This window comes from Myripristis murdjan, chromosome 1 (assembly GCF_902150065.1).
Source record: "Myripristis murdjan chromosome 1, fMyrMur1.1, whole genome shotgun sequence".
Classification (NCBI taxonomy): Eukaryota; Metazoa; Chordata; class Actinopteri; order Holocentriformes; family Holocentridae; genus Myripristis; species Myripristis murdjan.
In genome coordinates this window covers 18847049-18860484 of record NC_043980.1, presented here as the reverse complement: position 1 = coordinate 18860484, position 13436 = coordinate 18847049, and the positions used below count along the sequence as shown (strand labels likewise).

The 13436-nt window shown below is 39.6% G+C and overlaps 2 protein-coding genes across 3 annotated transcripts; one reads left to right on the top strand and one right to left on the bottom strand.

The window, feature by feature from the left end:
• Positions 1–2000: 2000 nt before the first annotated feature.
• Positions 2001–5855, top strand: LOC115363747 (T-cell ecto-ADP-ribosyltransferase 1). Of its 2 annotated transcripts, none has more exons than XM_030058033.1 (4): positions 2001–2155; positions 3326–3408; positions 4013–4719; positions 4968–5855. In XM_030058033.1, exons 2-4 carry the CDS (start codon positions 3349–3351, stop codon positions 5044–5046), a joined length of 846 nt encoding a protein of 281 aa, XP_029913893.1. In that variant the 5' UTR covers positions 2001–2155; positions 3326–3348; the 3' UTR covers positions 5047–5855. The 2 variants fall into 2 exon arrangements, with proteins under 2 accessions (XP_029913893.1, XP_029913883.1); XM_030058023.1 differs by lacking the exon at positions 2001–2155 and adding an exon at positions 2706–2782.
• A 1082-nt stretch (positions 5856–6937) lies between these two features.
• tacr3l (tachykinin receptor 3-like) lies at positions 6938–13428 on the bottom strand. The gene is made up of 5 exons (XM_030051798.1): positions 13004–13428; positions 11921–12109; positions 11488–11638; positions 8807–9003; positions 6938–7867 (listed from the first exon to the last, which is right to left on the bottom strand). Exons 1-5 carry the CDS (start codon positions 13369–13371, stop codon positions 7648–7650), a joined length of 1125 nt encoding a protein of 374 aa, XP_029907658.1. The 5' UTR covers positions 13372–13428; the 3' UTR covers positions 6938–7647.
• Positions 13429–13436: the final 8 nt, after the last annotated feature.

The window sequence follows — 13436 nt, the reverse complement described above, 5'->3', positions numbered from 1 at the left end:
GCTCTACATTGCCAGTTATAGGCTGAAAGTGTGAATGTCAAGGCAGGAGAGTAATGATATGGGTCTGTAACACATTGGTAAATCACTGCATCAGCTGTGCACAAGGGTCCACCTCAGGGCCAAACAGTGTTAATTGAGGAAAAGCCTACAGGCACCAAGACACCAAGTTATGCTTTTGTTGGCACAACAGACGAAACCAAAAGGAAAACAGCCTTCTGCAGGACTTGATTTTGACATTGTTCAGGGAGGGGATAGGTTGATTTTTTTTTTAAATTTGCAAAGATGAAGGGATGTTTGAAGTTGTCTATGTTTTAAATATAAAGTAAACCTTTCCTTTCCTCTCTTATGGTAGATAATCTTTTTCAACTTGGAAGGAACAGGATGCTGCAACTTTTCAGTTCTGTGTGTCAACCAGCCTCGAACCTTTGCTGCATGTCATCCTCTTTCTCTACCCTATTGTTCTTGTCTCTCTGTCACGCCCTAGAGGGCGGCTGAGAGTGAATTTGCTTTCCAAAAATCAACCTCTACTGGGGAGTTTCCAATTCAAAACAGCATGAAGATTAAGAGGGGGAAGTAGTTGTATTTTTTTTTTTTTTTTTTTTTTTTTTTTTAAAGAAGAAGTGGCAAATGACGATTCACAGGTTAAAAACAAGAAAACAATTTCCCCACAAGGCAACAAAGTCCGAGTCAATGGCAGGTGGGGGGGACAGTCCACCAGGGCCTCGGACTCCAGAGGGAGTGTAGTTTGATGTTGTAACTGTAGGCCTGGAGTCTGACCCGCGGCCTTGCCGTTGCGCTGCGATGGCTGGCTCTCTTGGTGGCGTGTGGCGGCTGGGGCTAACAAAAAGGAAGAAACAGAGACCCAGGTCAGCAGGTCCTCTGCCCTCAAATCCCCCCCTTGTCCTCTCAAGGAAGCCAAATTATGAATCAAGCAAAAGAAACAAAATACTAATCATACAACCAAAACAAACTATACTGAAATATAACTATCAAACCAAGAAACAACAAATCAAACTAAAGTCTATTTAACAAACAGGCAAACCAAATAGATACAAGAAAAAAAGAAAACAATGGCCCTCCCCTTGGGTAGAATTAAAAGGTTACTATATATATACAGTAACCTTTTAATTGAAGGTTACTATATAAATAGTAACCTTTTAATTCACTGTTTAAATATCTGTTCTGGCATTATTCCTTATATTCCTTATTAGTGCATATCAAATCAGATAATGTGTGATATGCATGTGTAAACACAATAACTATAAGTGGACCCCAATTTTGGCCTAAAATTACTGGACTATGTGGAGAGGGGGTTGGGCGCGCCGCTTGGAAGCGCTGTGTATCCATCAGCCTGCCCACACACGTATGCACACACACACACACACCTTGTGACATCTCTTCACTGTGACTGTCTAATAAAGCAGAAATGCCAAAAAAAAAATAACCTTAAAAAATCTTAATTTGAGTGTTAAAATTCAGGGTTTTTAAGAGCGTGGATTAAGAAATGTTAAGACACAATGAAAGATTTCAGTCTTGAGGTGTGTGGTGTGTGTTCTGGGGACATGTTAGGCAAAAATAAGATGTATTAATTGTGTTTCACAGTGTATGTTGAACACACTGGCAGGATGAGACAGGCAGTTGTGCAGGAAGATGGAAAGAGAGCTGAGTCACACCCTAACCTCAGGAATGTGACGGAGGAAGGCTTGCAGCAAATCTGTCAAGAAAATCTATGAATCCAGAGAGGATGGGGTGTTGGCACTCCCATACTATGACTCCTGCTCTTGCCCTCTTTTAAAATGAACACGGTTGTGGATTAAGAAGTTATTGTTATATCATGGCTCTGACCGAGTCAATCCGGTGTAAATCTGAGCTCCAGCAGGTTTACTGGATCAGGCACAAATATTCAGCAGGAAGTGAGAGAGGAGGCAGAGGTGGAACAAACGCTGACAGTTGCGAAACTAGCTAATCACACGCCCCATCCCTGGGGAGTTTACTACATAGGAATTAAGTAAACAGGAGCCAAGATGTCCAGCCAAGAGTATCTGCATTTCTACAATATGGAATTACCATTTTTTTCCTTTGCACTGAACATTTGACCTTTGCACATAAAACATGACAGACCACGGACTCTCCTCCACAGTTTGATGAACTGAAGGTATGAAGCCTGTGAACAAAGTAAACATACGAGAATAATACTTGTATTTAAGAAGAAGATTTGTGCATTTCTATTTTTACATTAAAACCATTTTTCAGCACTGAATGTAATGTAAGTGTGGGTACAAATAAAAAAGTTACAAGTGCTTAATACTGGCTGCATTAACTTTGACACCAACTGAGGCTTAACTGGTGGGTGTTGTTCATACATAAATTAAAAATAAACCATTTCAGAGAAGTACACGTTAGCTCTACTTTGAAGATAACATCTAGGATAAACAGGGGGATTTGGACTGCTATATCGAGTGCTGGGCTATATGATGGGTTTGGGTTTTTATGGGATTTAGTTTAGTCCTGAAAACATCGTGGCCAGATTTCTCTGTAAAGGCTTAGAAACACCAAGCCAACGAGGAGCTACAGGAGAAGAAAAAACAAAATCTCATGGCCCCCCTAGCTACGTTATTTCCTTCCATCGGAAGGAAAAGGAGTTGCTGGGTGAAGATAACTAAGTAGCCTCCCATGCTCAGTATTCTAGGGGGAATGACTGTAGAGAAACACACTTGGATTTCAGTGTGTAGACAGTGTATATTTTCCCTGCAGTTTGCGACAATAATACTTCTTTTTGAAGGTATGTGCCTGGTTATCAGACTTTTCTACATTCACTTTGTGAATTTTCAGGCCTGTACTGTATCTTCTTCTAGTGTTTTGCTATTTGTAGGGTGGGGTGGATGGACGGCAGTATGCCAAAGAAGAAAATTAATGATAAAGGTAGATGTAGTTTTTGTCCAAACAAACTAGTTAAGCAACAGAAAGAATGATTTTACTGTGCATTTGATGATTACATCCATGTATAGCTTCATGAAGATTTTCATTAGTAGCCATAGAAGGATGGGAAATACAACAATATACTTTTACCTGACATGTAGGTGTTGTATGAGACAGAGAACAATAATACTAAGTGCTACCTCCATTTATAAGTGCATTTGTTGAATTGTATGTCTTGCTCTCTATAGCCTACCCAGTGAACTGCAGTTTTCAAAATAGTGGGATAGGCAGAGTGGAACAGAAAATTAGGGTACAAGGATAGCCGGAGTTTAGGTGTACTGAACTAGGATCACACATTTAGGAACGTAACATTTGGTTCTGCATCGTTTTTCTTTTTTCTCTATAGATTTGAAGAGTAGCCTTTGTGCAATGTGGCAAAAAATAGGAAGGGTCCTTGCCGTCGTTCTTTTCACCGCTCTTTATTGTAAGGTAAGTTGTGATATACTATATTAAGTTTGCACATATATATATATATATATATATATATATATATATATATATATAGTGTGTGTGTGTGTGTGTGTGTGTGTGTGTGTGTGTGTGTGTGTGTGTGTGTGTGTGTGTAAGTGGCCACTTTATTACTTTATTAGGTTCACCTGTACAGTCTAATGCATTTCAATCAGCTCTGCCAGAAATTTTACCTTTTAAGAAAGTGCGGAGAAATGAGTGTAAATTTAATTATGTGTTTATTATTGAGGTTGTAGTTTGCAGAGGTCTTGTACTGGACTACATTATACTTAGAGGTGTTTCTAATTTTTTGTCCTCCCTATCTCTATACATGAGGGGGACAGAATATTAGAAATAGCAGCACCACAAATTATGAGCTCAATGCCAAACATAGAATTGAATGAACACCTCTAATACTGTGAGCATTATAGGCATAAAAAATAAGTTTTATGGCTGAAACTTTGTATTGGACTGCATTAGATTGTGCAGGCCTACCTAAATGGCAACTGAGAGTGCGTAAACATACATATAGATAGACAGATATCTTGCCTTCAAACCATATGTTGAAAGCCACAAATAATTACAGGTGTCTGGAGCTGCAGAGGCTGCAAGGCAACTGGACATGGCCCCAGATGCTGTGGATGACCTGTACGATGGATGTCGGGACAAGGTCCTGGAGAAAGTTGTCCAGTCAGGCCTGCTGAAAGAGGAACTAAGCCGCAATGAGGAATTCAACACAGCATGGTCACGGAATACCAAGTGTTCAAAGCTGATCCCTGGAGGACTAAAGGAACACACAGCGGCACTGGCAACATATGCTAACGAAGGCCAGAAGTTCAGAAAGACCTTTAACAATGCAGTGGAAGCTGCTGGGAATGCTAGTCTCTATGAAAGCTCCTTCAATTTCAAGTCACTTCACTTCCTACTGATGGATTCCATGAGGCTGTTGAATAACACTACCTGTAAGACTGTGTACCGTGCCTCAGAAACAAAGTACACGGTGCAAAATGGTTCAGAGGTGAGATTCGGTAGGTTCACCGCAGCTCGTCCTGACCTTTCGGCGGTGAAGGAAGACGTCTACGATGGAGGGGTCTTATTCCATATTACCTCCTGCTCACTTCTCAATATGGAGGAAAACATATGCCAAGCATCAGAAATAGAACAACTCTTGTCCCCAGCTGAAGTGTTCAAGGTGGAGGATGTAAGGGATGTTCATGATGAAGCTGAATTCACGGAGATAATTTTGAAACATTCAAGATTTTTAAGCAAACACAACTGTTACCTTTTCCCTCGGTAAGCCTGAATGGACTTCTGAAAATTCAATATTGTCAGAAATAAGAATCAGAAATACTTTATTGATCCCCGAGGGGAATTTGGGTAAAATATTACAATTAAAATATTATTATTATTTCTGTTGTTATAATTGGGTAAACCATTGTAATTATATGGTATTATTATTATGTTATATTATTTTAGTTGTTTGCTTAATCTTATTATTACAATACTACCTACTAATTCATCTTCTGTTTCTCTTTCTGTAGGTCTCCAAGTGGCTCATCAGTCCTGCAAACAGCCAGTATTGTATTGGTGCTTCTGGCTTTATCTGTTTTTTTTGTTTAATTGTTGAGCTGACACAAAAGGAGTCTTCGACCACTCTCGTAGGTGGCTGTGAATAAAAGAAAGAAAAAAAAAAAACTCCTCTGATTTGCACACCATGACATAACGCTTTCAAAATTTTCCAATTTTCCTGCCAAGAAACAGGAACAAAGACTGTAAAATTAAATAAATACATAAATAAACCAGACTGCCCTTTCTTTCACATTTCATAGATTAATTCCAATGCAGTATATGAACCTGACCACAAATTTCCTTTTCAGTGCTGTGTGTGTGTATGCGCACGCGCGTGCGTGTCTGTGTGTGTGTAAGACAGCACCATTTTTTGTGATTACTCAAAACTATGGATAATTAAATAAAAAAAAAAAAGTAAAATAGAATTCAACAACATGGTTTGTCATTGTCACACACAGATACAACAAAAGGTATAAGAAAAGCTTTTATACTATTTTCACGGCATATACATCAGTAAAATACAAACACACTGCCACCACAATATATAATCTCACTACTTGCACAATGTGTATGTGTGTCTACGTGTGTATCTGCATCTTTCTGTACAAATGTTGTAACACCCACTTCGGCTCACTATATACAAAAATCACTCTTTGACACGTGGACATAGAATAGACATAAGCAGCAGCCCTTCAAGAGAGAAGTCTGTTGTCAATGGCACATGCCTGCTTCAACTAACAATAAGAACAAATAAGTACTTGTGAGTTCAAGTTCTTAGTCATTAGTTTGCAGGTTACATCCAGTCAATCTCATTTAACACCAGTGCCATAATCGTTTATTTTAAGGAAATAAAATTGGACAGAGAGTTTGCATGTTCTCTCCGTGTCTGCGTGGGTTTCCTCCGGGCACTCCGGTTTCCTCCCACCGTCCAAAGACATGCAGGTTAGGTGAATTGGAGAAGCTAAATTGCCCCTAGGTGTGATTGTGTGTGTGGATGTCTGTGTTTGTCTGTCTGCCCTGCGATGGATTGGCGACCTGTCCAGGGTGTTTCACTGCCTTCCGCCCTATGTGTGCTGGGATAGGCTCCAGCAACCCCCCGCGACCCTTGTCAGGATAAGCGGTTTAGAAGATGAATGAATGAATGAATGAATGAAAATTGGACAGAGCAGTGGTTATTGCTGTTGAAATCTACTAAGTAATGGTGTGATGTCATTAAGTCTGCCTATTCCAACAGTTTATTAAATATGACATTAACTCAATCTTTTTAGTATATCGTGTTTATTTATATCTACTTATGGTATCTTCATTTTTTGATGATTTGGCTCAGTTGAGTGGGCTGTTTCTGGTGTTCAGAGAAAACATTTCATCAAGAAAAACAGAAACCTCTATATTCATCATATTGTACAGTGTAACCTCCTTTAAGAGTTATAGTGTGTTTGTTCATTTAGTGATGTTATCTGGGCAATCGTGGGCCGCTGTTCTGAAGCTTTCAAAAGAAGTGTCAGTAGCTTTCAGATGATTAAGACTGAAACAATGTTTGAAAAGCCCCAGTTAAATTCAGTTAGGAAGTCAATTAAAACCACTCAGTTGTACTTCAGTTTTACTGTGTGTTTCGACAGAAGTTCCAGTCAGCAGTGATTTGCAATAAACTTTATATTTGTTATTAGTGTATCACAGGATGATTAAAGCCCAGAGACAGAAAATTAGCGACACTGGCTGCTGTTAAGATAGAAAGATGCATGCAAACATGGTGTAACTAGAAAAGAACTTCAAAATTTCTAGAAAGAATACATTACATCCAGTGTGAATTTGTGCTGCCTCCTTCCCGTAGGTAAGGACCCCATCTGCTGGATGGTGGTGAGAAAGATCTAAATCTGCCAATTTAGGTTTAAGCAACAATGTTTTTTTGCAAGGCGATTTGACTTTTTTTTTTTTTTTTTTTAAGATGACAAAGAGGCTGTTTTTATCCTTCCACAACCTTTCAATTTAGCATTTTCTCCACCTTAATAATTTCTAATATAGGCATAAGGTAAGAGCTGCCCCTACTCTCACTCTAAAAGAAGACAACAAAAACATGTTGTGGCATTAAACATATTTACAAAATCATATAAATATAGCTATAAACTCTATGCACATAGTTATACTAATAATCACCGGTGTCATGAAATATTATATGTTTTAAATACAATTTAATATGACAGTAATCCTATCAAACCTCATTTATACCACCGAAACTAAATATGAAATATTGCACACAGTGTTAATGCTCAATGCTCACACATTAAAAAAGCAGCAATTTACTAATACAAACTAACGAACAGCAGACAAAAATCCAGGGATATAACTAGACAATGTTAGTTTGTATGTTTATGTCTTGTTGTTACTATGCACACATACAAAAACGTCATCAGTGGAATTCAGCTCTGCAAATGTAAAAGTAAACACTATTCCAGTGTTTAGACACACATCCATCAGACCTAATTTAGCACTTTGGGTGGTGCTGAACACACACAGCCATATCAGCTGTGTGAGTACAGAAACATAACTCCAGTGAGCATTTATCAACTCAAATACTTGACCAACCAACGTTTGTTCGTGCAGTTAAATTTCTCATGCTGGAAAATCTGTATGCGAGCATTCCAGTCAGTGCAACTAACCCTCTATGTTAGCAGGCTTTCCACGGGAGGAAGTGCTCTTCCCTTTGCTCAAGTAGCGATCGTTGCTGTGGATGCTGGTCTCAACACGAGAGAGGGTGCACATGCTGCTCTGGTGACCTGGGCGGAGCCGCGTGTTCTGAAGCTCCAGCTCATTATAGCTCGACACCCGCACAAACGGACACCAGCGGAAAACCTGCTTGAAGCCAGCCCGGAACCTGCACCCAAATCACCCAACATGAGATCAATGATATGTGTATGTGTGTGTGTGTGTGTGTGTGTGTGTGTGTGGTCCACATCCTTGTATACATCGCTGGGTGATCTTCTGACATTATATCAGTTTTGTGATGCGAGACTAGACATCTTCTGAGCTTTTGGATAAATTATCATATCTTATAATATTAATATCATAATAATTATAACATATTATATATTATATTAGGTACACGTGCACAATCTAATCTAATCTAATCCATAAATTCTACCTTTAAAGAAAGTTTATAATGTTCAGTTTGTGTTGACATTGTGGAGAATGCGTAAATTTAATTCTATGTTTATTACTGAGGTTGTAGTTTGCAGAGGTCTTGCACTGGACTACATTACATTGAGAGGTGTCTATAATTTTTTGTCTTCCCTATTTGTATACATGAGGGGGAGAGAATAGTAGAAACACCTTTCAATAATATGAAGTCCAGTCCAACAGCAACAATGGACACCTCTATTACTGTGACAAAAAGAAATCCTTAACATTATAGGCATCATAAAAGTAAACTTTATGGAAGAACATTTGTATTGGATTGTATTAGATTGTGCAAGTGGACCTAATGAAGTGGCCACTGACTGTATATTGTATTGATGTGGGATAAGTGTTGTTTGCTTGTATTTAGCAGCTGTATTAGTATAAAAGGGTGCAATTTTCTGAATCTAGGCTGTTCTAGCTGTTCTATTATTTGCTTCTACCTGCTTGGTCATCACATCCACATCACTAATGATTGGTAACAACAATATCCTGCATGTACAGTAAATATACAGAAGCATTAATAGTATCCCTACAGTATTGTCACAGTAATCAATATTGAGGTATTTGGTCAAAGTTATTGTGCTATTTGATTTTGTCCATATTGCTGAGCCCTTCCTGAAAGACCTTTTTTACCCACCTGCTGTTGAGGCAGCAGTAGATGATGGGGTTGTACATGGTAGAGCTCATGGCCAGCCACAACACTGAAAGGTAAACCTGCTGGATATACTTCCACCTGGTCAGATGTTTGTTGAGGCCCGTCACGATGAAGTAGACGTGATAGGGAAGCCAACAGAGAGCAAAGGTAGCCACTACGATGATCATCATCTTTACCACCTGCAACAAAGAAAGAAACAAGAAAAAAGTTAGAAAACAAAAATGAACCATAAAATATATGGTGTGTGTGTGTGCATTTACATATGTGAACATATCTTTTTAAAGTGTAATTTACTGTGATTGCATTGCATAGCTATAGTTAAAAATAACAAGACAGTGTGGCAAAAACTGAAGTTAGGACGCTACATAGACAACAGATAAAATTTTTAAAATGTGTTTGAAGCTGTGGTAGTTGAAGCACACATTGTGTCTGTAGTAGAGTGATCCAATGAGTTGTTCCTTCATTCAGTCCACAATGGCAGCCATACAAATACAGGGAGAGGTCAATGATGATGCACCAGGTACAGCAGGTAGAAGAGATAAGAGAGAATATCTATTATCACAGCACAATGCAGAGCTGGGGAGGTTACAAGGAGACAGAACACTATTCAAACAGGAATATGCTCACCGGCAAGAATAAAGTGAGAGTGACTTCCTCACATCTCCAGCTCAGATGCCTGATAATGTGTGAGGGCCCTTGAATTAAGGTTGACACAGTCTTTCAGCTTTGCTTCATGACAGTTATGAATATACATTATCTCTCTAAGCTCAGTTTTGCAATTTGATACATAACTGATTTGGTGACCTTTTTCTCTAAGGGTCAGTAAAATATTATAAATTGCAGTCCTTGCTACAGACTCATGAATCAATAGACCAAATATAAATAACAGTATTATCTTACACTATTTTTATTGTAATACTTTGTTGTCTTTTGTTTTATCTTATCTCATACCTTTTTTTATGTTATTTTATCTTATGTATTTTTGTACATGCAACACTTCTTATATGTTTTTGTAATGAATGTATTATTTTGCTTGTTATCTTGAAGCACATTGAGTGTATGCCTGTCATATGAAATGTGCTATATAAATGAATTTGACTTGTTATAGCCCCATGAAAAAAAACAGACTGTACCAGAGACCATATCATATGTAAGTTACTGACAAAACACATAACGGAGATGGATTCCCAAAAGAACTAGCCCATAGGAGAAGAAGAGATTAGGCCAGGCATACACTGGGCAGTCAGACCCAACTCTTCCTCCTAAACTATACCAAAAGTAAAGTTAAGCTAAACCAACGCAAACAAAGCCATGAAAACATGACTACCAGTAACCTACAACCCAAAACAGTGTCAAATTAAATGAGGTAAACAGAACAATATGCTAAAGAGGATGTGTTCCCAATGTCTGCTGACCACTGCTCCTTCCAACTGCTTGTACAGGAGGAGGAAGCATGAAGCACAGCTGTTCCAGATCAGCCAATCGAGGAGCAGGACTGAACAGAGACAGAGGCAGAGATACAGAAAAGAGGGGAGAATAGACTCCATCCAGCAGGAGATGCACATAACAGTCCTGCACCTGTGTCTGTGTTTCTTGCTCTCCGTGTGTGTGTGTGTGTGTGTGTGTGTGTGTGTGTGTCTGTCTGTCTGTGTGTCTGTTTGTGTGTGTCTGTTTGTGTGTGTGTGTGTGTGTGTGTGTGTGTGTGTGTGTGTGTGTGTGTGTGTGTGTTTGTGTGTGTGTGTGTGTGTGTGTGTGTGTGTGTGTGTGTGTGTGTGTGTGTGTGTGTTTGTCTCCATTTTGTGGAAAACTGTATTATACTCACTTTATGTAAGCTAAAACATTGGAGTCCTTTGTCACCTAACCTTTAAGGGATCTCTTTTAATAATCCCACATGTAAACCTGAGGTATTTGTGGTGTTTATCAATAAATTGTATTCGTTGGCATTAATCCCACAGCTGGCTTGATAGATGTTCATCATGCAAGCTGTGATGACCTTAATCCCTGTATAACCTACCCTGCTCAGTGACTGCTGCAAAGCACACTCTGCATCTGGGCTGGTGTCAAACTACAAGAGAGCAAGTGCTCATCCCCAAAAAGCATGTTATTTTTTTCTCTGCTTCAAGGCTTAAGTTGCAAATGAATCAGGAAATCATGCTTGCAGAAATCTGTATGAGTGTGCATCATAACACTGAAACATACAGTGAGAGCAGAAGTCAAAAGGTGCTTGTGCTACAGATATAAAAATGACGACTGGAACTAAGGTAATGTCTGCTGCCAACAGTGAGGCTTAGATCTGGATCCCTCAGTTGATGGGCAGTTTCTCTCTATCTCTGTGTCACACTTCTGCTTGGTAGCAGTGGCATATCATAAAAGCTGGTATTAGCTGTGTAAATATCAAAGTACTTTGTGAGTAGCAAAGAAATACATTATCGGCCAGTCTGTTGCCCATCCGTCAGGGTCATTTCATTAGAGCTGGTGTGCTCCTTTTGTGCTCCTTGAGAGGGCAGCTGTTTAGTTGATTAATGGATGAGAGGTAAGATATTATCTAAACTGTACGTTGTGTGGCTACAACTACCTACCTGTGCTTCTTTTTCAAGGCTACACACGGATAAACAAAATCAAGGTGTATTGTATATAAATGTGCTGAACAATGCAGTCCTTACCTTCCTCTTGGCTCGGAGCTGTCCATGATAGTTATCAGATGAATCTCCAGGGATCTCACCTCCCCACAGAGTCACCCCCACAATTGTATAGGTGATGCCCATCACCACTAAGGGCAGCAGGTAGACCAGAACTGTCACTATGATATGATACCTGCACAAGAAAGGGAGAAAATCACCACCTTGGATATAGCTACTTTTTCAATCCTAACTGGTACCACTTAAGCAGTTTAGAAAAAAATATATATATGCATGATACAAAGAGGGGCATATCTAGAGTCACTGATAAATACAACTTTGAAAATTCTAAATGTAAGAAACAAGATTTTTAGATATTTGTTTTTTTAGATATGTTACTAGCTCTTGCCACTAAGCTTAAGTGTATATGTGTGTGTCTGCAGACATGTGTCCATGGTTTACACGTGTATACGCTTACATGAAGGGGTCATCCGTCATCCGGGGCCAGGCCACATAGCAGATGGTCCTGCGAGGCAGAACGCGGATGGTGGAGAAGAAGCAGAGAGGGAAGGCCAGCACCACAGCCAGACTCCAGATACACACAATCACCACTTTGGTGGCCGTCGCTGACAGGCGCGGCTTAAGCGGGTGGATGATGGCCATGTACCTACAGGGAAGAAGTCACAAAATAATGCTGGACCGGGAGATAATGCGGGTACAACAGAACAAGCAAAAAACTGAATCACCTGAATACTAACTACAAAGCAGACAATTCAGTAGGCTACCTATAGCAGACATACTGCATTTAAAACATAACCATCACTCACCAGTAGTTTTGAATAATGGGGTTACTGGTTGATCAGTGTTTCTCTGATGTCTACTTAAACCATTAAAAAAAAACTCAAAATCTCAGCTTTTTCTGTATTCTAGTAAATGTTCACATCAACTTATTTTACTAATAGCCTATTTGCCGAGTGAATGCTCCAGTCATGCCTGTACAGTAACTTAGTCTGTGTTGTCCCAGTGTTCTACATCTGTAACACTCTGGGGTTGGGGGGGGGGGGGGGGGGGGGGGGGGATTCAGGTCATGTAGGCCTATGTACACCTACAGTAACATGCATTTGGCATTAGTTGCTCTGCAAAAAACAGACGTCAAAAGCAGTTCATTAAATTTCAGGTTCATTCACCTTTCATTCAGACAATCAGGACAATGTTTAAAGATTTAACTCCAAAACGACCAGGACCAAATCACTTTATTGTATTATTATTATTATTATTATTATTATTATTATTATTATTAGCCTATTGTTAGTCGTTGTCGTCGTCGTCGTCGTAGTAGTAGTATCATCATCATCATCATCATTTCAATATGTTTTTTTGGTTTAGAGTTAATTATTAGTCAAAAAAAAATTTTAATGCAAATTGTATTTTTAATTTTTGCCGATTCCGACATTATTAAGGGAACGGAAAATAAGCAACACGGTAATTCAGAACAATTAACCTTAATGATTAATATACAACATGCCGAACTGAGCAGTGAAGGCTTCCTCAGCAGCCTCACCTGTCTAGGGCTATAGCAGTCATAGAGTAGATGCTGGCGAACACAGCAGTGACGGGTAAGAAGTTGTGAAACCTGCAATATGCCTCTCCAAAGTACCACTCGCCATGAGCCGCGTAGATGAAGTTTACCAGCGTGTTGAAAGCGGCCATAGCAACATCAGAGACAGCCAAGTTTAGCAGGAAATAGTTCGTCACAGTTCTCATCCGCTTGTGAGCGAGAATAATCCAAATCACAATCAAGTTCCCCAAAACCGCCACTGTGAGGACGGTGCTGTACGCCACGGACCACAACGCGATGCGCCACGGCGGCTGGACAAACTGGTTGGTGAGATTTCGCGTTGCGTTGGATCCATACGGCACAGTAGCCATCCCTTGGGTATCCTGAGGCAGATTTTACTCCGACTCGCTGTCGCATCACTTAGGCACCTCTGATG

Excerpts from the sequence above, each read along its gene's own strand:
- tacr3l (XM_030051798.1), bottom strand. The coding sequence starts at position 13,371 with ATGGCTACTGTGCCGTATGGATCCAACGCAACGCGAAATCTCACCAAC. Across the intron at positions 11,639-11,920 it reads ATGACGGATGACCCCTTCAT|GTATCATATCATAGTGACAG; the intron begins GTAAGCGTATAC and ends TTTCTTGTGCAG. Across the intron at positions 9,004-11,487 it reads AGCTCCGAGCCAAGAGGAAG|GTGGTAAAGATGATGATCAT; the intron begins GTAAGGACTGCA and ends TCTTTGTTGCAG.
- LOC115363747 (XM_030058033.1), top strand. The coding sequence starts at position 3,349 with ATGTGGCAAAAAATAGGAAGGGTCCTTGCCGTCGTTCTTTTCACCGCT. Across the intron at positions 3,409-4,012 it reads TCACCGCTCTTTATTGTAAG|GTGTCTGGAGCTGCAGAGGC; the intron begins GTAAGTTGTGAT and ends AAATAATTACAG. Across the intron at positions 4,720-4,967 it reads AACTGTTACCTTTTCCCTCG|GTCTCCAAGTGGCTCATCAG; the intron begins GTAAGCCTGAAT and ends CTCTTTCTGTAG.